Source organism: Hyaena hyaena, unplaced genomic scaffold (assembly GCF_003009895.1).
Source record: "Hyaena hyaena isolate Hyena2069 unplaced genomic scaffold, ASM300989v1 scaffold_783, whole genome shotgun sequence".
Classification (NCBI taxonomy): Eukaryota; Metazoa; Chordata; class Mammalia; order Carnivora; family Hyaenidae; genus Hyaena; species Hyaena hyaena.
In genome coordinates, this window is record NW_024081416.1 from 295,724 (window position 1) to 320,592 (window position 24,869).

Genomic DNA, 24,869 nt, shown 5'->3' on the forward strand with positions numbered 1-24,869 from the left:
GCTGCAGCTTCCCCTCCCCCGCCGGGAAGGAACGTGCCAGACATTTCTCCGGGGCCATCCATCAGGCGCAGACAGGCCCCGCCCCCGGGCTCCCCGAGCCTCTTCCCGGAGCCCACGCCCGCGGGACCCGGAGGGCGGGCGGGCCGAGCTCAGGCGGCGGCGCCCCGAGGCCCTCGTCCTCCCCCCGCGGCGGCGACGCCTCTCGCGGTTCCGCGCCCCCCGCCCGCCGTGCGTCCGGGCGCGTTCTCGGCGTCCCCGCGCCCCGCGCCCGCACGGCCGGTAGCCACGCGCGCCCGGCTCCCCCCCACCCCGACCCCAGCGGCGGGGCCGGGAGGGGACGGAGGGGAGGCCGCGGGCGGCGAGCAGGGGTGGGGGCGGGGACGTGGGAGACCCGGGCTCCGGAGGGGGGACTGGGAACGCTGGACGCCCGAGGACTCTGTCCAGAGACACAATTGCAGGAAGTGGCCGGTCAGATCCTTCCGGGGCAGCCTGGCTCCACCGCGGGCGCTCGAGGGGAGGGGGCTGCGGCAGCCGGGGGAGGGGGGGCGTGGGGAGGGGTCCAGACCGCCGGTGCCTCCTGCAGCTCGAGAACTTTCCCTGCGACCGAGGAGATTTCCTTGCGGAGGAAGGCCCTGCCGCCGGAAGACCTGGGAAAGCCATTGCCGAGGGGAGGGTCCTCAAGGCGCCGGACCTCCGCCCGCAGGAGGGGCGGTTTCCTGGGCTGCCCCGCGGAGCCGGCCCGCAGGGGTGGGGGCTGCAGGCGTTCCCCCGAGTGCGTTAAGGGAGAAAACAGCCGTCACCGTTGGCTCCGCGGCGCCAGGCGGGTGACAAAGGCTCGCACGCGCGTGAGCTCAGCGGCCACGTGACGCCTGGGAAGGGGTGGGGGGTGGGGGGCCCGCCCGCTGTGCGGCAGGAGGGAGCCCCAGCCCGAGCGGAGCCCGCAAAGACGCTTCTCTCCACCCCCTCTCTTCTGTGTCAGAGTTTGGTCAATGCATTTGTCATAGCAATACTTTCAGCAGTAATTATTTTTCACGATTTATACCTTTCCGGACAGATCTCTGGAGTCTAATTAGCAGCGGAGGCCAGGTTTGCAACCTGAAAGTCTTTTTTTTTTAAGTCATTATTTAAGTAAATGTAGGAGTTGTAAGAATATAAAAATAACCATAAAAAATACCTAATTCTGTCCACGGAGGTTTAATCTCATTTGAGTTGGAACAAAAGCAAGATTCCACGCGAGGTGTTTGCCAGCGAGAACGGAGGGTTGGGATGCTGATGAATCCGGTGTTGCGCAAGGCAGGGGCCAGGAGGGGGAGAATGAGGCTACGGAAGCGGGGAGGTGGAGTCAGGAACCCGCTTGACTCGTAGTGCAAACCCAGGGTTTAGTCAGATGGCCCAGGCAGGAAGAAGCCCCACCACCCAGTTCCCTGTCACGACAGCACGTTGCACCAAGGAGTGGGTGGGCTGGTTGCCCTTTAAGACTTCCCAGGGGCCCTGGGTGGCTCAATCGGTTGATTGTGGGACTCCTGATTTTGTCTCAGGTCAAGATCCGAGGGACTTGGGATCCAGCCCTGGGTCAAGCTCGGCAAGCGTGGAGGCTGCTTGAGAGTCTCTCTCTCTCTCTCTCTCTCTCTCTCTCTCTCTGACCCTCCCCCCGCTCGTGTGTGCACTCAAGCACACTCTCAAAAAAAAAATTTTTTTTTAAACACCTTCCGACCAAAAACTGAGGACCGATGGATGTGGGGGGGAGGGGGATGGGCATGGAGGAGGGCACTTGTGGGGATGAGCACTGGGTGTTATGTGGAAACTAATTTGACAATAAACTATTTGTAAAAAATAAAAATAAAAACACCTTCCCACAGCAAAAATTCCTGAGTTCCTGTCAATCACTCTGACTCCCATTCTGGGTTTGATGCAACTATCCCACTATTACTCTCTGCCTTTGACTTTTTTTTTTTTTTTTAGGGTTTTGTGGGTTTTTTTTTTAATATTTGTATTTATTTCTAGGAGAGAGAGAGAGAGAGAGCGTGAGCAGGGGAGGGTCAGAGAGAGAGGGAGTCACAGACTGAAACAGGCTCCAGGCTCTGAGCTGGCAGTCAGCACAGAGCCCGACGCGGGGCTCGAACCCACGAACTGTGAGATCATGACCTAAGCGAAAGTCGGACGCTCAACCAACTAAGCCACCCAGGCGCCCCTAGTGGGTGTTTTTTTTTTTTAATGTTTATTTATTTTTGGGAGGGGAGGAGTAGAGAGCAAGGGACAGAGGCTCTGAAACAGCCTCTGCACTGTCAGCACAGAGCCCGACTCAGGGCGTGATCTCATGAACCCTGAGATCACCATCTGAGCTGAAGTCGGACGCTCACCCCATTGAGCCACAGAGGCGCCCCTGCGTTTGGCTTTCAAACATGGACTGTATGTGGCACTCCCTGCTGCTGATGTGTCCAACCACAGGTCCGCCTCCCTGTCCCAGCCAGCCAGAACCAAGCCAAAAGGCCACATAGATCTCAGGATTCAGAACTGGAGCAACTTCAAACCTCTATCAAGTGAGATGCCGCGTGATGTTGGTTGAGAGGCTCCCTCTAGAGACAGCCTGCCTGGGTTCAAATCCCAGCTCTGCCCCTCGTAATCCATGGGACCTCAGGCAAGATCCTCAACATGGAAAGATTAGAAGACCCACCTCACGTGGGCTGCTTTGAGGATTACGAGTCAATTCCTCCCGTTACATGCTTAGAACACTGACTGGCAGGCGATAGAAACCAGTTAAGTGTTTGCTAGTGTTATGCGGAGTCTACATCGTGTGAACCATAGTGCTAGGATGTAAGGGGTCTGTGGTGTCCGGAGAGGATTTGGAAGTGAAATGCAGGACATAATTAGGCCCCTTGATGAGAGGTCCTACTGAGATCTACAAATGTGAGGGTTAGAAGAAAAAGTAAAGGCTATGTGGTCCAACCTCCGATCTTGGGCCAACATCCTTACAATATCTGGGTTTTCTTTCATGTTCTATTATAAAACTTTCAGGGACTTGGAACTAAGACCATTCTATTTTTGCACAACTGTCAGAATAATCTTACTGAAATAAGAATATGGAGATATTTCAATTGTCAGAATTTCTTTTGAAGGAAACTTTTTTTTTTTTTAATGGACAAAGGGTTTGGCCCTTCAACTGCCATATCAGGAAGGCACATCTTGTGGGACTGGGGAGTCCTCTGCTTTCCTAAGCTCAGAGCTGAGTTTTTATTTATACAAATTGTGAGGTTCAGGATGAACTAAATCCACCTGTGTGGTAGCTGAGAGAAGCAGCAATGGTGGAAGTTTTCAGGTAACTGAACTGGGACTTTGGAGATGGGGTATATCTAATAGAGACTTAAGAAAAGCTTGTTTACTAGAAGTGACACACATTTACACAAAGAAGTACAGAGAAGAAATTAAAATCACTAAGACATGCCTGGGTGGCGCAGTCAGTTAAGCATTGGACTCTTGATCGCAGCTCAGGTCATGATATCACGGTTTGTGAGGTTGAGCCCCGCCTCAGGCTCTGTGTTGGCGGCATAGAACCTGCTTCGAATTCTCTCTCGCGCTCTGCCCCTCCTCCACCAGGTCTCTCTGTCTCTCAAAATAAATAAATAACAACAACAACAAAAATCACCTAACATTCTGCCACTGAAGGAGTCATCATTTTGATGAATATCATTTCAATGTGAATTTTAAGTTGTTTGATAGAGGAATTTAATATAAACTCTCTTACATTTATCGAAAAGGCGGTCTGCCTCTCACCTCTTCCAGGGGTCCTCGCACAACAGCGGCCCACCCACCCATGCTGGAGTCTCAGCAACATAACTCCACTAGTTTTCTTTAGAGACTTCTCCAAGATCTGACTCTAACATTCTGGATGAGCTTCTATGGGTTCACCCTAATTTGTCAATGTCCCTTTGACAACCTGTCTCTCCGTCTGGAGCAGCACCATTCAGGTGCAGTCCCTGAGCGCAGAAGGCAGGTAACTGGCCACACACACAACCCCTCCCACCTGCAGTCTTTCACACATTGCTGCTGTTAGCCCAAATCTCTCTCACTCTGTTTTGTGTAAAGTTTTAAAGTGAAAAATACCCATTTTACTAAAAATTTCATATAGGAAATGGAGAAGAGGGTTATGTCACACAAAGCACAGTATTTCTACTTAAAAACACCACTGGATGGCTCAGTCAGCTGAAATGTCCAACTCTTTTTTTTAATGTTTATTTTTGGAGAGAGAGACAGAGTGCAAGTGAGGGAGGAGCAGAGAGAGGAGACAGAATCTGAAACAGGCTCCAGGATCTGAGCTGTCAACACAGAGCCCAATGTAGGGCTCAAGCCCACAAACCATGAGATCATGACCTGAGCTGAAGTCAGATGTGTAACCAACTGAGCCACCCAGGTGCCCATGAATGTCTAACTCTTGGTTTCAGCTCAGGCCATGATCCCAGAGTCATGGGATCAAGTCCCAAGTCATGCTTCAAGATGAGTGTGGAGTCTGCTTGGGGTTCTCTCTTTCTTTCTCTCTTTCTCTCTCTCTTTCTCTCTCTCCCTCTGCCCCCTCCCCTGATTACACACTCACTCTCTCTCTAAAAATAAAAATAAAAAATAAAAACACAACTGGACAGAGTTACTACCTCCTCAACATCCCTCTCCAGCTGGCTTCCACCTAGGGTGGGTCCAGGTTTTGAGGGGACTGAAGTTCAAAATGAGCTTGGCCTTAAGAATATGGGGGCACCTGGCTGGCTCAGTCAGAGGAGTGTGCAATTCTTGATCTTGGGGTCATGAGTTTGATATGCATTACCTCACGTTGGGGGGTAGAGATTACTTCTAAAAAATTAAAAATACAAAATTAAGTATGAAATAAATAGAATGTGAAAATAAATGACAACAAATTACAAATGTCAAAAAACTGGCAAAGATCCAAATATATCAGAGCCTTATGAATAATAGTATCTTTATGAATTAACTTGTCTGTGTTACTTCCTGCTTTCCTTATTGCATATTCTTTGATTACCTTTTCATATGACAATGAGTTTGCAATATCATTTTCTTTGGAAGGAATAGAAAAATAATTGTCTTTCCTATAGCAAACTTAAGTGAATTTTTTTGTTGTTGTTACCAATAAGTGGGATGTATAAAGCACGCAACTTCAAACACAAACTTGCTATTTGTAGCACTGATATAGGTTTATGCCCTACACTAGGAGTTTTAATTAATAAATTATATTTTGCACAATTTTCATCAAAAAACAATTGCATGATTACATATGTCACATAACTGAGGATATCCTGACAGGAGAGGGCTTCACTGAAAGTCAAATCCTCCCTTTGCAATTCCACAAACCTGATGGTTGGAAGGATTTTCTGTAAACTAGTTTTGGGCTCTGTGTATTTCAAACCTTATTTCTCTACCAACTACATGCTTCCAGGGCTCAGAATTTTGGATGTGTTCACAGTCTCTGACCCAGTGCCTGTCATAACGCTGGATGTGTCTGCGTAGCCAACATGAGCGTATTCCTGTAAGCTGTTCTGGCAGCGGGATGGTTGGCAGTGAGCTGCATAAATACATCCCACTGACCTCAAATGAAATGCACTTGCAACTGAACATGACCCTAGCTAGAGCACCAAAATTCCTGTGGCTGCTGCAGGACTAGACAACAGAAAGGGAAGTTTGCAGAGGGGTCAGAGTAGAAAAAAGGTGGTCTTGGGATGCCCAGCTAACTCAGTCGGTAAATCATGTGACTCTGGATCTCAGAGTTATAAGCTTGAGTCCCACATTGGGCATAGAAATTACTTAAAAACTTTTAAATTAGGTGCATCTGGGTGTCTCAGTCAGTTAAGCGTCTGACTCTTGATTTAAGTTCAGGTCGTGATCTCATGGTTCCCGAGATCAAGTCCCATATTGGGCTTTGCACTCATAGTGCAGAGCCTGCTTGGGATTCTCTCTCTCCCTCTCTGCCTCCTCCCTCAAAAATAAATAAAAATAAACTTAAAAGAATAAATAAAATAAACCAGTTTAGGTGTTTACAGAGCAGAATAAGTATCTCTTTCTCTAGGGCAGAAAAAATAATAATAAAAACAAAATAGGGACACCTAAGTGGCTGTCACTTAAGCATCAGACTCTTGATTGCAGCTCAGATCTTAAGATTTTATTTTTAAGAAATCTCTATATGGAAACTAATTTGACAATAAACTATTTGTAAAAAAAAAAAAAAAAAAAGAAAGAAAAAAAAAGAAATCTCTATACCCAGGGGCGCCTGGGTGGCTCAGTCGATTAAGCATCTGACTTCAGCTCAGGTCATGATTTCATGGTTCATAGGTTCAAGCCCCACACTGGGCTCTGTGCTGAGAGGTCAGAGCCTGGAGCCTGCTTCAGATTCTGTGTGTCCTTCTTTCTCTGCCCTTCCCCTGCTTGCACACACTCTCTCTCAAAAATAAATAAACATTAAAAAATTTTGTAATAAAAAAAGAAAAATCTCTATACTCAATGTGTGGCTCAAACCCACAGCCACAAGATCAAGAGTCATATGCTCTACTGACTGAGCAGTCAGGCACCCCTACATTTTCCCCTTTCTTACACAAAAGGTAGCACTTGTTTAGCTCACTTAATAATATATCTTGGAATTATTTCCATATCAGTTTGGAAAGAGCCTCCATATTCTTTCTGTAACTGTATAATATTAACTGTATGGGTATATCATAATCTATTAACTGAATTGATAGATACTTATGTGTTTTCAATTTTTTGCTATTACATACAGTGTTAGCGTGTTAATCTCATACCTAATGTGTAATCTCAGATCTATATCACAGTCTAGGTGGTATACCTAAAGATAGACCCCTGCAAGTGGGGTTGCTGAGCCAAAGGGTACATGCGTTATAGTTTCTATATGCAGTCCACTTGCCCCCACAGGAGAGTTACCATCTTGCACACCCACCAGGAATGCATGAGTGTCACTAATTCCCTAGAACTTTGGCAACTGTTTTCAAACTTTGGGAATTTTGTCAACTTGACAGATGAAAAGTGGTGTCACAGTTTAGTTTCATTTGTCCTTTTTAAATTTATTCATTTTAAGTTTATTTTAAGAGAGAGAGAAAGAGAGAGAGCACATGTGCACTTTCAGGGAAGGAACAGAGGGAGAGGGAGAGAGAAAATCCCAAGGAAGTTCCATATTCAACTCAGAGCCCAACATGGGCCTCAGTCTCTCAACCCTGGGATTGTGACCTGAGTCAAAATCAAGAGTCAGATGCTTAACTGACTGAGCCACCCAGGCTCCCCTTAAAAAAAAAGTCTTAAATTTTTTTTAATTTTTTTTTATTTTTTTTTTTAAAGTCTTAAATTTTTTTAAAAGAATGGGGTGCCTAGGGGGTTCAGTCGGTTGAGCGTCCAACTTTTGATTCGAGCTCGGGTCATGATCTCACAGTTGTGAGATCGAGGCCCATGTAGGGCTCTGTGCTGTCAGCACCAGGCCTACTTAGGATTCTCTCTGTCTCTGTCTCTGTCTCTGTCTCTCTGTCTCTCTCTCTCGCTTTCTGCCCCTCCCCTACTCATGCTCTCTCTAGCTCTCTCAAAATAAATAAATAACCTTAAAAAAAAAAAAAGAACAATACTTTTTTAGAGCAATTTAAGGCTCCTAGCAAAAGTGAGAGGAAGGGGAAGGTACAGAGATTTCCACATACCCTCTGCCCCCACGTTTACATGGAACCCCCCATTATCAACACCCTCCATCAGAGCGGTACATTTATTACAGTTGACAAGCCTACACTGACATCACAACCACACAAAGTCCATAGTTTACAATACTGCTCATCTTGCCATTGTGTCTTCTATGGGTTTGGACAAATGTATAATGACATGTCTCTATCATGATAATGTCATACAGTCTTTACTGCTTTAAAAATCCTCTCTGTTTTGCCTATTCCTACCTCTACCCTGTCTCCCAACCCCTTGCAATCACTGATCTTTTCATTCTCTCCAGTTTTGCCTTTTCCAGAATGTCATAAAGTTGGAATCATCCAGTGTGGAGCCTTTTTAGATGGCATCTTTCACTTAGTGATGTGCATTTAAGTTTCCTGCAAGTCTTCCCTTTCTTTAAATTATTTTATTTTATTTTATTTTATTTTTTTTTATATTTTTATTTATTTCTAGGAGAGAGAAACAGCGTGAGCAGCGGAGGGTCAGAGAGAGAGGGAGTCACAGACTGAAGCAGGCTCCAGGCTCTGAGCTGGCAGTCAGCACAGAGCCCGACGCGGGGCTCGAACCCACAAACCGCGAGATCATGACCTAAGCGAAAGTCGGACGCTTAACCGACTAAGCCACCCAGGCGCCCCTCTTTAAATTATTTTAAAATGTTAATTTATTGGGGTGCCTGGGTGGCTTGGTCAGTTGAGTGTCCGACTTCAGCTTTTTTTTAGTGTTTATTTATTTTTGAGAGAGAGAGAGAGCTTGTGTGCAAGTGGGCAAAGGGCAGGGTGAGGGGGGACAGAGGATCCAAAGTGACCCAAAGTTGGATGCTCAACCAAATGAGCCACCCAGTGCCCTGCTCTCTATCGCTCTTTAAAAAAAAAAAAAAAAAAGTCACCCCTTCCATTTCCTTTATTGTGCATTTAGTAGAGGTTTGCTTGTGCCCCTGACAGCTGGGAGCTGATGGGAGACTCTGGCTGACACTTCTGGTTTGTTGTTGTCCTTGGAGAAATCTAAACCTGGGCCCAGGACAGACCGGGATGTACCCCAAATACTCCTTTGTCCCAGGTCACCAGGGTGTGCTCGAGGGCATGCTAGACATAAAGGGATTTTAAGGAAGCCAGGAAACAGGGAAGACTGCAGAGTAGAAAGTGGAAAGGTGGTGTGTCACAATCTCCCAACAGTGGATCAACTGGGAGCCATCCATCAGTAATTTCTGAAGCAGTTCAGGTGTAAGAGGAAGTCAGTCAAGAATGAGTGTTTCCATTTCCAAACTAACCATGGCCAGAGCAAGCATGCGCCCCTTGAATTGTAGAAGCTGATCACACAGTGAAGGACTTGCTTGATAAGGACTGCCAGGCATCCAGCCACCTCGGGGGCTCAGTCAGTTGAGCTTCTGACTCTTGATTTGGGCTCAGGTCACGATCTCACAAGTTTGTGGGTTCCAGCCCTGCGTCAGACTCTGCGTTGGAGGCTTGGCGCTCGCTTGGGATTCTCTCTCTGTCTTTTTTTTCTCTGCCCTCCTCTGCGCTCTCTCTTTCTCAAGATAAATAAATAAACTTTAAAAAATAAAGGAAGAAAAGAAGAGAATTATTCTGAATCATAGGCATTTTCTTCAGCACGCTCACCTCCTACGCTTGGGCTTCCCTAGAAATTGCCTTTTCCAGCAAGAGTGACAATCTCTGCCTTTCTTTTTTTCTTCCTTTTGACAATCTCTGGTTTCCGAATAGCCCTGGAAACTTCATGATATCCTTTGATTCTGCCTGCCTCCCAGCTTGATGGAGTTACCCCTTCTGCCTTCCCCTCCTTCCTCTTCCTCCTCCCCACTCCCCCTCACCCTCTGCTGCCCAAATATTGGCCTCACAGCGGTGACCTGGGGTGGTCCAGGGCCTTTAGCACCCCACTGTCTTCAGCACACCATGCAGGAAGGGGACTGGACTGACTTTAGAGGGAGAAGAGGGGATCCAGGCTGAAGGTGTGTGCTTGGCAATCCAGCTGGATGCAGGGGTATGGTGGATGGGTGAGTCAGCAAATTAGCTCCATGAGGCCCCTGACCTGAGGCTGCAGGGAGGGGTGACTGGGAGGTAGGGGTGAGAGGCACTCACCTCTGCCCAGGGAATCACCTCCAAGGGGAAACAGTGAAGGTGGGGGGAAGGAAACAAAGGAAGGGGAAAGTGGGGGAAATAAGAAAAAGTGAGACAGAGTGCTGCTGCCTGCTGGAGGGAAGCCTGAAAGTATTTATTTATTTTTAGTAATCTCTACCCCTAACATGGGGCTAGAACTCACCACCCTGGGATCAAGAGTCCTATGCTCTTCCCACTGAGCCAGCCAGGAGCCCAAGGGTATTGGAATTTTGATTGGATTGTATCAAATCTGTGGACTGCTCACTTTTCATTTTACTTGCATCTTAATTATATTAAGTCTTCCTGTCCATGAACATGGGATGCCTTTCATTTGTTCAGTCTTCTTTAATTCCTCTCAGCAATAATTTGTAGTTTTCAGTGTATAGGACTTTCACCTCATTTTAATTTATTCCTAGGTATTTTATTCTTTTAGATGATATTATAATTTTTTAATTTTTTTTTTTTAAATTTCTGAGAGAGAGAGAGAGAGAAGCATGAGCAGGGGAGGGACAGAGAGAGAGGGAGACACAGAATCTGAAACAGGCTTCAGGCTCTGAGCTAGCTGTCAGCACAGAGCCCAATGCAGGGCTCAAACCCACAAACTGTGAGATCATGACCTGAGCTGAAATCAGACACTTAACTGACTGAGCCACTCAGGAATCCCTATGTGATATTATAAATGGAATCACCATTTGTTCCCTCATTTGAATTCCACAGCTACTTATTTTTATTATATTTTATTCATTCATTCATCTTTTGCTTTTACTTTTAATTAGGCACAGCATTGTACCTAACTATAAAAAGGTGAAGAAAAGAGGTTCCTTGCTCTTGGTTTGTTCACGGTCCTGTCTTGCAAGTAAGATCTGTTTATAGACCCAATTGCAGCCATTAGTTTGTCTTTCCTAGGGGTCTTTCTAACTGCTTTCATGTGGTCCTTTTATTGTTTGTTGTGAAGGAGCTGTTCAGCTAATTTTCATGTCTTTTTCAGAGGGAATTGTTCCATATGTAGTTGTAGATTCATTGTGTCCATAGGAGGTGAGTTCAGGATCCTCCTAAACTGCTATTTTGGACTACCCTAGATCACTGGTTGATTATAAAAGGATGTAATTTAGGAACAATCAGATGGAAGAGTTACATAGGGCTAGGTATGGGGAAAGGGCATGCAGCTTCCCTGCCCTCTTCAGACCAGTCACTCTCCCAAATCTCCGCATGTGCACCAACTCAGAAATTCCAGAATTGCCTTCTTTTTTTTTTTTTAATGTTTTTTTATTTATTTCTAGGAGAGAGAGAGAGACAGCGTGAGCAGGGGAGGGTCAGAGAGAGAGGGAGTCACAGACTGAAACAGGCTCCAGGCTCTGAGCTGGCAGTCAGCACAGAGCCCGACGCGGGGCTCGAACCCACGAACCGCGAGATCATGACCAAAGCGAAAGTCGGACGCTTAACCGACTAAGCCACCCAGGCGCCCCCCAGAATTGCCTTCTTAATCTCCTTTTCATATTGTTCATTGCTGGTTACAGAAACACAGCAGGGTTTTGTGTGTTGATCTTGTACCCTAAAACTTTGCTGAATCCTCTGACTAGCTCTAGGAGCTTTCTTGCAGATTCTTTGCAGTTTTCTGTATATAGGATCATGTCACCTATGAATAAATATAACTTCTTTTCCAATATGGATGCCTTTTATTTCACTTTCTTTTTAATTGCTCTAGAATTTCCAGTATCTCATTATAGTTTTAATTGCCCTAATAATTGATAATGTTGGCAGCCTTTTCATGTTTATTAACCATGTGGATATCATCTTCTGTGAAATGCCACCTCAAGTCTTTTGTCAATTTTATCAAATGAGTTGTCTTTTACGTATCTATATCTGTCTGATGCTAGATATACATTTATTTTCTGATAGATGCATTTGTCTTTTTTTTTTTTTTAAATGTTTTATTTATTTCTAGGAGAGAGAGGGAGAGAGAGACAGCATGAGCAGGGGAGGGTCAGAGAGAGGGAGACACAGAATCTGAAGAAGGCTCCAGGCTCTGAGCTGGCAGTCAGCACAGAGCCTGACGCGGGGCTCGAACCCACGAACCGCGAGATCATGACCTAAGCAAAAGTCGGATGCTTAACCGACTAAGCCACCCAGGCGCCCCTAGACGCATTTGTCTTTTGTCAGATATATGCATTACAAATATTTTCTCCTAGTCTATGGCTTGTTTTTTACCCTTAATGGTTTTTTAATGGACAATTCTTAATTTTAATGAAGTCAATTCTATCATTCCATTATGATTTTATATCTATTTAAGAAATCATTGCCTATCAACTTCACAACTTTTTAAAAATTAACTTCAGGGGGTGGCTCAGTTGGTTAAGTGTCTGACTCTTGATTTTGGCTTGGGTCATGGTCTCATGGTTTGTGAGGTAGGTTGATTTGTGAGATCTGCACTGACAGTACAGAGCCTGCTTGGGATTCTCTCTCTCCCTCTCTGTGTCTCCACTCCCCCCCCCCCCCGCTAATAAATAAATAAAAGTTAAACAATTTTTTAATTAATTTCAGGAATTCATATTTATCCCTGTTTGCTTTTTACTATTGTTATTATCATTATATTTATTATTATTATTGTAGAGAGAGAGGAGCGGGGTGGGGCTTAAGAATCTTAGTAGGCTCCATGTTCAGCACAGAGCCTACATGGGGCTCAATTTCATTCCCTGGGATTATGACCTGAATGGAAATCAAGAGTACGACACTTAACCAACTGAGCCACCCACATGCCCCTGCTTTTTTTTTTTTTTTTAAACTCTATCCCTAATGTGGGGTTCAAACTCAAGGACCCCAAGATCAAGAGTTGCATTTTCTAAGGACTGAGCCAGCCGGGTGCCCCTATCCCTGTATGCTTTAAATACTTTCTAGATAAAGCCTGTTTGCTTTAAATACTTTCTAGATAGGCATATAAATAAGCACATTTATCATTATTAAATATCTTATTGTTATATATGATGAGTGACCATAAGGCAAGGTGAGGGCCAAGCACAAGCTAGCATTACCCCCACACACACTGTCGAGGACACGTGTGACATTCATCAGGCTCTCCTGGCTACCCAAGGGAAAGGAATGGACAGAAAACAAATGGTTAAACGGGTAGCGTCTCCATCAGTTTACAAATATCTTAGTAAATTATAAGAAAAAGGCAATCTTATCGATAACCTAATCTCCAGAAACCTACAGACTCAGCTTCCCGACCCCGCACCTCCCCCTCCCCTCCACAGGGATGTGGGGAACAAAGGCAGAAGAAAATGGCAGGTAAAATTATATTTCCTTATAACCTGCAGCCCATTTACAAATACTTGAGGCAAATACAGAGTGTTTCTCCAGGAACTCTCTACTGTCTTCATGTTAATACTTTGCTAGAGGGAAAAACAACCGTAGCTTGACAAAAGCTAGGCCTCCACGATCTTTCTTTAGCACTTGAAAATCCTTTTGGAAACTTCCCTTTTGACTTTATCTCCTTCAAGTTCATGGTATATAACCAGCCATTCTTCACACCCCCCAGAGCTGATCTTCCTGCCCAAGGTCCTGTCCCCGGGCTTTAATGAATTATTTCTTGGCTGTGGGCTCCGAACCCCACCACCATTCCAAAACCTGATCATATTTAGTTCATTCCTTCATCTCAGCAAGAACCTATTCAATGCCACCTGTTAATCCAGTCTATTAGTCAGGAGTCTCAGTCTTATGATTTCTGTGATTTCACAAGCATGCCTTCCTAGTCTTCACCCTAGTCTCCCCTCCTTTTTTAAAGTAATCCCTACACCCAACATGGGACTCAGACTCACAACCCAGAGATCAAGAGTCTCATGCTCTTCCAGCTAAGCTGGCCGGGCACCCCTCGCTCAAGTCCTTTCTTTAAGTCATCATCTTGCCTAAGGTAAGGATCCCTTCATGGACACAACTCCAAACACACTCGGGATCATTGGACATTGGGTTGTTTCTTCATTGATGGAGGAACTTTCTGCAGCATTGTGAGTCTTTTATTGTTTACATGGATCTAAGGCCTAATTATTTGAGTCTTATTAATGGTAAGTTTAGTCCCCCCCCCCCCCGCCCCCAACAAAACTGGCTATTTGTAGCATCAGTTGCCTTCTAGGCAGAGTGGATTTTGACAGGTGGAAGGTCCTTTGCTCTGGAAATCAACTAGGTGGGGACAGGATCAGGGAAGAGCTAAAGTTCTTTACAGAGGAAAAGAAGAATTTTACGAGGCCATTAAATCCATGTTTTGATTTGGAAAAATTGTCCGGGATATATTAATTTTTAAAAGCAAAAAGCAGGGGTGCTTGGGTGGCTTAGTCAGTTAAGCCTCCGACCTAGCCTCAGGTCACAATCTCACAGTTCAGGGGTTTGAGCCCTGTGTTGAGCTCTGTGCTGACAGCTCAGAGCCTAGAGCCTGCTTCGGATTCTGTCTCTGGCTCTCTGCCCCTCCCCTGCTCACTCTCCCTCTCTAAAATATAAAATAAAACATTAAAAAAAAAAAAAGAAAAGAAAAAAGCAAAGGGACCCTAGCTGGCTCAGTCAGTAGAGCATGTGATTTTTTTTTTTTAGTTAAAAACAGCCTTAAAAACTCCAGCAACTCAGAGCCCGTTGTGGGGCTCGAACTCACAAACTGAACTCACGAACAGTGGAATCATTGATGAGGTTTTGGGGTGATGGGGGGGGTTGGATCTGACAGCCAAGAAAGAATTCTTGAAGACTGTCTTTGGTGCAAAAACGTGATTTTATTAAAGCTTGAGGACAGAACCCTTGGGCAGAAAGAACTGTACTCTAAGTGTGGGGGTGGGGACTGTTTTATGGAATTGGTGGGAGAGGAAGAGATAAAGTCAAGAGGGAGTTCCTAAAAGGATTTTCATATGCTAAAGATCACAGATTATTGGAGGCCTAGCTATTGTCAAGCTAAGGCTGTTTTTTCTTCTAGCATAGCATTAATATTAAGACAGGGAGTTCCAGGATTTTAGGCCATTGATGGGATTGCCTTTTGCTTGTAATTTACTAAGATATTTGTGAACTGATGGAGACTCAGTGAGTGTGATCTCTACAGTTAGCCATTTGTTTTCTTTCCTTTCCTTTGTTCTTGGGCAGCAGGAGCGCCTGAGGAATATCACACAGATCCCACCACGGGGCAGGGGGGGCGGGTAGTGTGCTAGCTTGTGCTTGGCCCTCAGCTTGCCTTATGGTCTCTCATCATGACCTGAGCTAAAATGAAGAGTCTGACGCTCAACCAAATGAGCCACCAGGTGCCCGAGATTTTAAGTCATCTTTCCATCCAATGTGGGTTTGAGTTTAGGACCCTGGGATCAAGAATCATATGCTCCATTGACTGAGCCAGCCAGACACCCCCCCAAAATATATTTTTGACTATTACAAAAGCTTATTTCACAAAAAAGTTCAATATGAAAATGCACACGACCTGATTTTTATATTGTAGTAAAACAGGTTCTATGGAGAGATGGGTCTTGTAGAAGCAGTTCATTTCTTCTCGTGAACACATCCACTGTTTATACTTGTTTCAAGGCTTCTAACATGATGATACTATTTCCTCAAATTACCACCATTCAAGTATTGTTCTGTTGCCTACTAGTTGCCATCTCCACACATTCATCTCTTACAAGATTCATAAAGAGCTCAAACCCCTAGAGTATTCCTTGGACATATCTGCCACCATCTAATTTAAATAATTTATTGTCCATAAATATTTTCAACTCCAGAGTGTGAGCTTTGCTCATGGTGACTACTCAGTGAGCTCAAAGATTCCAGGGGCACCTGGGTGGCTCAGTCAGCTAAGTATCCAACTTCAGCTCAGGTCATGATCTTACGGTTTGTGGGTTCAAGCCCCACGTCGGCTTCTGTGCTGGCAGCTCAGAGCCTGGAGCCTGTTTCAGATTCTGTGTCTCCCTCTCTCTCTGCCCCTCCCCCGCTCATGTTCTGTCTCAAAAATAAATAAACTATTAAAAAATTTTTAATAAGAAAAATTCCAAAATATTTTTTAAGTAAGGTATTTTAATTTTTTGTTAAAGATTATAATTTTAAGTAATCGCCACACACCCAGCATGTGGCTGGAACTCAAAACCCAAAGATCATGAGTTGCATGTTCTTCTGACAGAGCCAGCCAGGCATCCCTAAGTACAGGGCTTTTATTTATTTCTTTATTTTTAAATTTTTAAAATTTATTTCTGTGAGAGAGAGAGAGAGACAATGTGAGCAAGGGTGGGGGGCGGTTAGAGAGAGAGGGAGACACAGAATCTGAAACAGGCTGTGCTGACAGCCAGCTCAGAGCTTGACGCAGGGCTCAAACCCACCAATGGTGAGATCATGACCTGAGCCGAAGTCAGATGCTTAACCGACTGAGCCACCCAGTCACCCCAGCATGGTGCTTTTAAAGAAGCACTACATTTATTTGGTGCTTAATTTAAAAAACACCAAAGGGGGCGCCTGGGTGGCTTAGTCGGTTAAGCGTCCGACTTTCGCTTAGGCCATGATCTCGCGGTTCGTGGGTTCGAGCCCCGCGTCAGGCTCTGTGCTGATTGCCAGCTCAGAGCCTGGAGCCTGTTTCAGTCTGTGACTCCCTCTCTCTCTGACCCTCCCCTGCTCAGCTGTCTCTCTCTGTCTCTCTCCTAGAAATAAATAAAAATATTTAAAAAAATAAATAAATAAAAAACACCAAAGGACATACAGTAAAATGTTTCACTCCCACTCTGTCTCCCAGGCAGCCAGTCTCCTACAGAAAGACAACAAATATTACAGAGGTTTTGTGTATACTTCCAGAGATAGTCTCCGTATTTACAAATATAGGGAATGTCAGGGAAATAGGGTGTCTATTTCCCTAGTTCCCGCTTTTAAAAACCCACATACAAAGAGAAGCGTGAACATAGTGTTTTAAACCTAGCTTCTCTTTTTTTGCCTAATCTACCTTCGTGTTTCCAGTGACCCATAGTAATGTTACGGTAATGACTTCTTCAGTGGAGAATGCAGTCAGTGCTTTGCACCTAGAAGGAATCCAAAGCATTCGCAAATAGAACTAGACTTCCTGAGCTGGAAGTGTATTCAGAGATGAGGTAGTCTGCTTCTATATTTTACAGATAGGATAATTTACAGAAAGTCAAAATAACTTCCCGACGTCTTACAGTAATATATACAGTAAAGGAATGGATGAGAGCCAACTCAAGGGATGACCCACATCATTTCAACACAAGTGTGTTTAGGGTTAAAATGTTAAGCCCTAGCAAGTATAGAAATTAATAGGATCCCCTGTAGTGATAACTGATGAAGTTTTGGGGTGATGATGGGGACTGGAATCGACTGACAAGAAAGAATTCTTAGACGGCTTTGGTGCGAAAAAGTGATTTTATTAAAGCTCAGGGCAGGAAGAACTGCACTGGGGTGTGAAGAGTGACTGCTTTTATACTATGGATTTGGGGGAGGTAAAGTCAAGAGGGAGTTCCCAAAAGGATTTTCATATGCTAAAGATGACAGATTATTGGAGGCCTAGCTATTGTCAAGCTAAGGTTTTCGCTCTAGCATAGTATTAGCATTAAGAGAGTAGGGAGTCCTGAAGAAACTTTTTACTCTGCCTGCCTCAAGTAGTGGTCAATGGGCCGCAGGTTATGAGGAAATTTAATTCTGCCATTTCCCTCTGCATTTGTTTTCCACATCAATAGCTAATCTGTACAATGATTTTCAGTTTAAAAAGTTGGGGCGCGGGGCGCCTGGGTGGCTCAGTCGGTTAAGCATCCGACTTCGGCTCAGGTCATGACCTCGCAGTTCGTGGGTTCGAGCCGAGCCCCGCGTCGGGCTCCGTGCTGACAGCTTAGAGCCTGGAGCTGCTTCAGATTCTGTATCTCCCTCCCTCTCTCTCTCTGACCCTCCCCGGCTCACGCTGTTTCTCTCTCTCTCGGAAATAAAACATTGAAAAAAAAGTTGTGGCACCTGGAGGTCTCACTCAGTTAAGCCTTGGACTCTTGATCTCATCTGAGGTCATGGCCTCATGTCATGATGCCAAGTTCCAGGTGGATTCTCTCTCCCAAAATAAAGAAATAAAATTAAAAAATTTTTTAACGTTTATTCATTTTCGAGAATAATTGCGAGAGAGACACAGCATGAGCGGGGGTGGAGCAGAGACGGAGGGAGACACAGAATCCGAAGCAGCTCCAGGCTCCGAGCTGTCAGCACAGAGCCCGACGCGGGGCCCGGGCTCGAACTAACGGACCGCGAGATCGTGACCTGAGCCACCCAGGCGCCCCAGGAAGTAAAAAAAATTTTAAAGGTAATTTCCTCTCAAAGGTAACCCTGTCTACACTGTAGAGAGCACGACCAGCGGAGTATGGGTTTTCCCGTGTGGGTCGGGAAGGCACCGCTAATGCGTTCCTGGGGAAACAGGAAAGGCTGCTGGGGCGCAGGGCGGAACCGGGTAGCACAGCCCCCGGCGACCCGGACCGCGCACCTCAGGACGGACACGAAGCCGCTCCCGTCCCTCAGCCACGTCGGCGGGGCCGGCGCGGGCCTGCTGACGCGCGCCGGGCGCTTGTTCCGCAGCCTCTGGGGAGCGACGGCACTCGAGGGCGCAGACGCCTCGGGGCGGCCCGGCGCACCCTGACAACGTCAGCTTTGGCTCTGCTTCGGGGTGAGCGCCCCGCTCGGCCGGCGCGCGCCCGACCCCGGGCTTCGCGCGCCCCGCGGGGACCGCGGCGGGCCCGGCGCACGCCCGCGCCGCCGGAGCCCGGGCCAGGAGGGCCGGGGCCGGCGCCGCGCACGCGCGTCACGGCACGCCCGGCAGCGCGCGCAGACGCAGCTACCCCTTCCTGATCGGCTGGCTTCGCTCGCCCACCCACCTCCGGGAAGTCGTCCCGTCCGACCCCCCCGCTCCCACCTCTACGAGGGAAACCTAGGAGGCGATTGGTCGCTCTGGTTGTCCATCAGGTCAGTCTCACTGCCATTGGCAGCCGGGCCGGCAGTCGTCGACCAGCTCCTGCGAGACCCTGCGCCACCGCGGAAGCCGGGATTGGCCGAGGTCTGGGCCGCTGCCCCTCACTTCCGGTCTCCGCGAGCCGCCGCCGCCGCAGCCGCCGCCGCCCTCAGCCTCCCCGCCCCCCGCCCTTCCACCATGGCCTCCTCCGTGTGGTGTGGGGAGAAGCTGGTCCTGCGTGTCCTCCTATAGCGCGCACTGCCTCCCCCTCCCCCCTGGGGGCCGGATCCCAAGAAGCCTCCCTCCGCCACCCTTGGGGCACCAGCCAGGAAGGTTTCCTACCCCTACTGCAGGGGCAGCACTCCGTTCTCCCCCACCTCCTGAGGCAGGAACTTAGGGTTTGCCCTGTTTCTCTTAGGGTCGGAAGTCAGGGCTCCCTTTCCAGCCCTTCCGTGGGTGCAGACCCCTCCCCGGCGCTGCCGCCCGGGAGGCCGCACCCAGAGCGCCGGCCGCCTCCGCAGGAGCGGCCTTTGGGAGAGGAGGCCGGGGTGGACAGGACAGGGGCCCTTCCCTCCCCTGCCGCACTCCCCTCCCGCCCCCAGGCCCTGGCAACCCAGGTTTCCTCGTCTTTAGGACTTGCGTCCCGTCCACCCCCTGGCCTCCTCCCGTCTCCGGGCAGCAGCCATGGAGATCCCGAAGGGAAAGGGGGCAGCAGCAGCAGCTGCTTCGGGAGCAGCGGGAGGTGGAGGAGGAGCGGGAGCAGGAGCCCCAGGAGGGGGGAGGCTGCTACTTTCAACCAGTTTGGATGCCAAGGATGAGTTAGAGGAGGTAGGTGTGGGGGTGGGGAAGGGAGTTAAGAAACTGGGTTGAGGAGGGGTGCTGGAGCGCATACGGGGTGGGGGGTCGGGGAGGAGGCCTTCAGGGGTTTTCTAAGGCTGCACAAACGCTGCTCCAGAGTTCCTGCTCCCGAAGGAGGGAGCGTGGGCCAGCTTCCTGGACAGGTAGTCATAGCAACAGCAGTCGCTAGGATGAAAATGGGTGGGGGGTGTTGAGGAAGGGAAAAGCCATCCTGATCTACCGAGTTTAATTTTGACGTTCCTTTCCACGCACAGACCACAGTTATTCTTAATGTTTACCCTGCTTCCGACGTAAGCCATATATTGAGTAGGAAGTAATGTGTGTGTGTGTGTGTGTAGGTGTTTGGGGGCTGCTAGGAGTTTGCAGCAGGCTTTGGAGCCTCCTGTTAGGTAATGCTTAATGTAGACACACTTGAGGGTGACGTTAACCAGGCATTTAGAATGAGGGCAGACCTAAGGAATAGAGAGTAATGTTGAGTTAGGAACCATCAGCTACAGCAGTGCAATGAGGGGGTGCATGGGACTTAGGAGACTGTCCTTTAGAGCCAGATTGGGGCGGCTAGCTGGCTCAGATGGTGTAGGATGAGGCTCCTGATCTCTGGGTGGTGAGTTGGAGCCTCATGTTGGGTGTAGACATGACTTAAAAATAAAATCTTAAAAAAAAAAAACAGAACAGGACCAGATAGCAAGCATACGAGGGTGCTGAGAAAGAGGGTACGGTGCGGTGACGCTGTGGACCTGAATGGGGATTCGAGACTACCAGCTACCCCCCCTACCCCTTGTTCCCCTTGCCTTGTCCCTGACAACCCAGAGTTCATCACGTATCCCTTTCCACTGATAGGTGGAGACGTGCTTAGGAGAACGAGACCCAGAACTGAGACGTGTGTGCTGTGCACTTTGTGTAAGACCCCGTACGCTCAGCCCGGGGGCCGTCCACGGGTAGGATGAGTGTGTCAGCAGGGCCTGGGGCTGCAGTGGCCAGTTCCCTGCTTCAAAGTTTGTCACTGCCCTTGATCAGATACTAGAGGGTGAGCGGGCAGATAAGTGGAATTCATAGTTTAGATCTGAAAAAAAAATGTTGGTTTAGGTACAAAATGGGAGAACATACACGCAAAAATGAACTTTGCACATCCAGGTGGCTGGATATAACGGGCTCTCATCAGCCCGTGTCTGCACGCAGGCTGATTTCCCATGGTGCTTCTCCCCCATGATTCTGAGTGCATTTAGATCAATCAAACTTTTCTGCCCTCGCTTTTCTGAGCTAAGGTAGATATAATTAGGAACATAAACGGTGCTTCCAAGAATAACGCAGTCTCAAAACAGAAATGACTTTAGGGTTGTCTGGCACTTTGAATTATCCACTTTTTTAGAAATAGCCAGTCATTGTCAGAGTATTGAGATCTGTGTTGAGGCACTGCAGCTCTAGACCTGTCGGAGGAGAAGAGGTGACTGCCTTTGATTCCCCCAGCAGTTTGGGTGGAGGGGAAAGGACCTCAAGGATGAAAATCTGTTTTTTCCCAGCCCTGATTGCCAGAGGGCTCGTCCTGCCTCTGCCAGTCTGTACTTGAGAGTAGTGCAGCGTCGTGTTCTGCACAGTGATGCGTTTGCTGTAGGCTCGGTGATGTGGCAGGAGGGGGCCGTAAAAGAGAGGAAGTACGCACGTATTTATTTATTTATTTCTGCTGTTTTGGACGGAGAGTGAACTTTCAACTGTTTCCAGAGAGAAGGGGGAGGGAGGGGAGGGTCTCTCCTCCTCCTCCTATCCTTTGTGGTGTAGATGTTTCCCAGCAGGGCTTGGCTCCCCCTTTTCCTTTTTTGGCCTTTGCCCTTTACATTTGAATTTTCCATCGAGCCTTACCACTGTTTTTAACCCACGTGTGTGGTTCTCACTAGATAAGAGGGTTTCCAAGGGCAAGACTTACTGGCTTCTTCCTCTGGGCCTCCCCACGGATCTCTGGTGGTGAGGGACTGGGCTCTGTTGGGTGTGCTGGTTTTCCGTCTCAGGCCCACCTGTCTCCCAGGAACACAGAGGTAGTTTCCTTACTGTATATGTCCCCTGTGTGCCGATTCTGATAGAACAGGCTGAGGGAGTCCTATACGTACCTTACACAGTTTATCATCTGAAGACCGAGATAGCACACCCGCAGCAAGGTGAAAAACAAGAACAACAAATTCACAAAAGCCTGGTGAAGGCGGTGAAGAGGCTGGCGTGTGATGGGGAGCGGCCTCCAGAGTCCAGGAGATTGAAATGCTGCTGAAGGGCGTCCCAGGCAGGAGCTAGGACTCTTCCCCAAGGGAACATTGCTGTCTCCTTTCTTCTCTTTGGCTCTGTTCCTCTCTTGGAAGGGGAAATTCTTGCCCATCCCATCCCAATTTGGGGAAGGAGATAAAAATAGTGCCAAAATTTGGAGGCGTTTAGGACATGTAGCCCCTCGTCATCCCTCGCCAGGAAGGACCCGGTCTCCTTTGAAGTCAGGCTGGGAGCAGGGGCTGTAGGTCAGACAAGCCGGGACTCCCTCTTAGCAGCGGACAGGCCTTTGGGTTGCGTTAGGTGGGGATGCATCCCTTGCAGGTTGTCTCCAGGGAACAATTCATAACCCTGTCTATGAAGAATCTCCAGGGAACTGGCTTTGAGTCATCTCGTTTTTTCTCCTAAAACCCTCATTTCACTTAGGAGTGACTCTTGGCTGTAGACTACTTGGAACCCAGGTTACTCAGTAACTCTTTATTAACGTGGGCCCTCGGGGATATGGTAGGTTGGACCATATTTTCTTTTCCTGAAGGCAGTGGAATTTGGTCTCTCAGGGCCACAGACTTGCCATAAGAGAGAGCGGTATTCAATATATACTTTTTTGACCAGACTGTATGTCCACCTTTCTGGGGGGAAGGGAAACAGGGAGGTTAGAGGAATCTCTCTGACTTCAGTCTCAAGCTTCAGGTGTACACAGGGGGGTGGCCCTCCCCTCCGGCCCCACTCCATCTGCCGCTGCTGTTGTGGAGAATACGGTCAGGCCGTTTTAGTGCTAGAAACATCATTTCAGAAGCTCCTCGAGATGGTAGGTACTCACTCAGCAATCAGGTGCCACCATGGGGGCTTGCTCGGAATAGCCACGCTGCCAGCAGTTGTTGGCGGCCGCGTGTATGATTCCGTCTTTCCCGGGGACCTTTGGAGACTGGGGTGACAGGGTGCTGCTACTTGACGGTAGGGATCTGACTTCTGTGGCCGTCTTTGAGGGGATGTCATCCTTCTGTCACTCCCAGTGATTTGTAAGTAATTCTCCCATCTCTGTTGTACGAAGTAATTTCTGTAGTTTGGGGAAGAGCAGCATCTTTTATATTTCTGTTGCCTGGGAAGGCCTGGGCCCCACATTTCTTTCCTCATTGCTTTTATCCATGCATCCAGATTCTGGACTCTCTCACTTCCTACATCCTTAGCTGGGCCTCCCTATTCCAAGAGGCCACTTTTGTTCTTGACCGGGCAGTGACCCATAGCACTGACTCAAGCCTCTGAGTGGAGCTTAGAATATCAGGGAGGGGCCTAGAGAAACCTGGTTCTGTCCAAGGTCTCTGTGGTTACATCATAGCCAGAAACTCGGCCAGCCCATAGGGCTGTGTATCCAGCTTTGCATGAGGGTCCTGGTGCTGGGCCCATCAGTCAGGCCTCCTCCAGCCTCCTCTACCCTTTACTCTTCTCTCCTAGAAGGCCCAAGTTTACAGAGGGTGGTTAGGAGAGGACCCTGTACAGCCTTGTTAGGGACTTACCCATGTCCTATAGTAGGAGGGCTCAGTTTTCAGCAGTGGTGTTTTGTTTTGTTTTGTTTTTTATTGCTTGTTTATTTTGAAAGAGAGGGAGAGAGAGAGAATCCCAAGCTGGCTCTGTGCTGACACAGGGCTCAGTCTGCAGAACCATGATGTCATGGCCTGATCCAAAATCAAGGGTCAGCCCCCTGAGGCACCCTTCAGTTTTCAGGAATCTTTAAGTACCTGCCCTTAGAAGTAGTAGCAGGAGATATGGACGTGGTCTAGTCCTCTTAGACGTAGTTGTGTAGTTGTTCAGCTTTTTCACAGATGGAAGATTATACTTTAACCGAGGCTGTGTGCTAGGTGTCTTCACATATGTTGTCTTGTGTGATCCTCAGAGCAACCTTGTGATACAGGGCTTTTTCTATTTTTCGGATAAAAAACCAGGGTTTAGAGAAGCTAAGGAACTCAGCCAAGATTAGCTTAAGGCTGGCAGGTGGTGAGGGGGTTCCTTCCCTACCATGCTTATTCGTTTGCTCGTTAGCTAGATGCTGTTTGACTTCTCTCGCAGCGCTGTTGATTCAGCAGGTCTTCTTCCTTTGAGTAGGAAGTAACATCTGGAATTTTAGGGTGCTGTGCAGCCGCTTGTTGACCTGGGCAGGGTACACAGGCTTTAGCAGCTGGAGGAACTGATTCTCCAGTCATTGATAACTGTCTTGAGTTACAGAGGGATATGATTTAAAAAGGGAAAATCCCACCTGATGTTTTTCCTTCCTTCTCTTTATCATGTGGAAGCTGGACTGAGTAACGATGGATCTCACAGCCGGGCTGGCATGTGATCTCACAGCTCAGTTTTCATGTGATCTCACGGCTCCTTTTCACAGGTACATAGGTGCTGTCTGTTAAGGCTGAGCCTGCTGATCTGACCTAATTTGGAGGCTAGTCAGACCTGATGGGCAGTGAAGTTGCCATACCTTCAGATCTGAGTGGCCTTAGGCCTAATTTAGGTTGAAGTTTTGTGGCTGTGGGAGCTCCTTGCCTTAACACAGTTCTGCTCTGTGCCAGTCTGTATGCTTTTAGTCAGGGATGCATGGAGGCAAATTTAGGATGTTGGTCAAGGGAGACACATGATTATCTTTCATTCCTACACCTCTTTCCCATTGTCCTTATTCATGGGGTCCTCACAGCACTGCCCGCAAGATGTTTTCTAATGACCTCTGGGATCAGGGGGAAGTCAGTTGCCTGCCTTTGTCCATTTTGCCAGCATCACCATCATGGGGAATTGGTTTTCCTTAAATAGTTTTTGGGTTAGTCCTCAAGATAAAAGGTTTCTTTGTTTTTTATTTTTTTAATGTTTATATATATTAGAGAGAGAGAGAGAGACAACACGGCATGAGTGGGGGAGGGGCAGAGAGAGAGGGAGACATAGAATCTGAAGCAGGCTCTTAGCTGTCAGCACAGGGCTGGACACAGGGCTCAAACCCATGAACCTCGAGATCATGACCTGAGCCTACGTTGGACACT

At 47.7% G+C, this 24,869-nt stretch overlaps 1 protein-coding gene and 1 pseudogene across 1 annotated transcript in view; one reads left to right on the forward strand and one right to left on the reverse strand.

Annotated features, from left to right (window-relative positions):
• Window positions 1-15,343: 15,343 nt before the first annotated feature.
• LOC120221494 lies at window positions 15,344-15,571 on the reverse strand (annotated as a pseudogene).
• A 3,325-nt stretch (window positions 15,572-18,896) lies between these two features.
• The window catches only part of INTS3 (integrator complex subunit 3), a 38,773-nt gene continuing 32,800 nt past the window's right edge, over window positions 18,897-24,869 (forward strand). Inside the window, 1 exon segment of the mRNA XM_039218929.1 lies at window positions 18,897-19,575. Within this exon segment, the coding sequence (XP_039074860.1) occupies window positions 19,432-19,575 (144 nt within the window). The 5' untranslated portion in view covers window positions 18,897-19,431.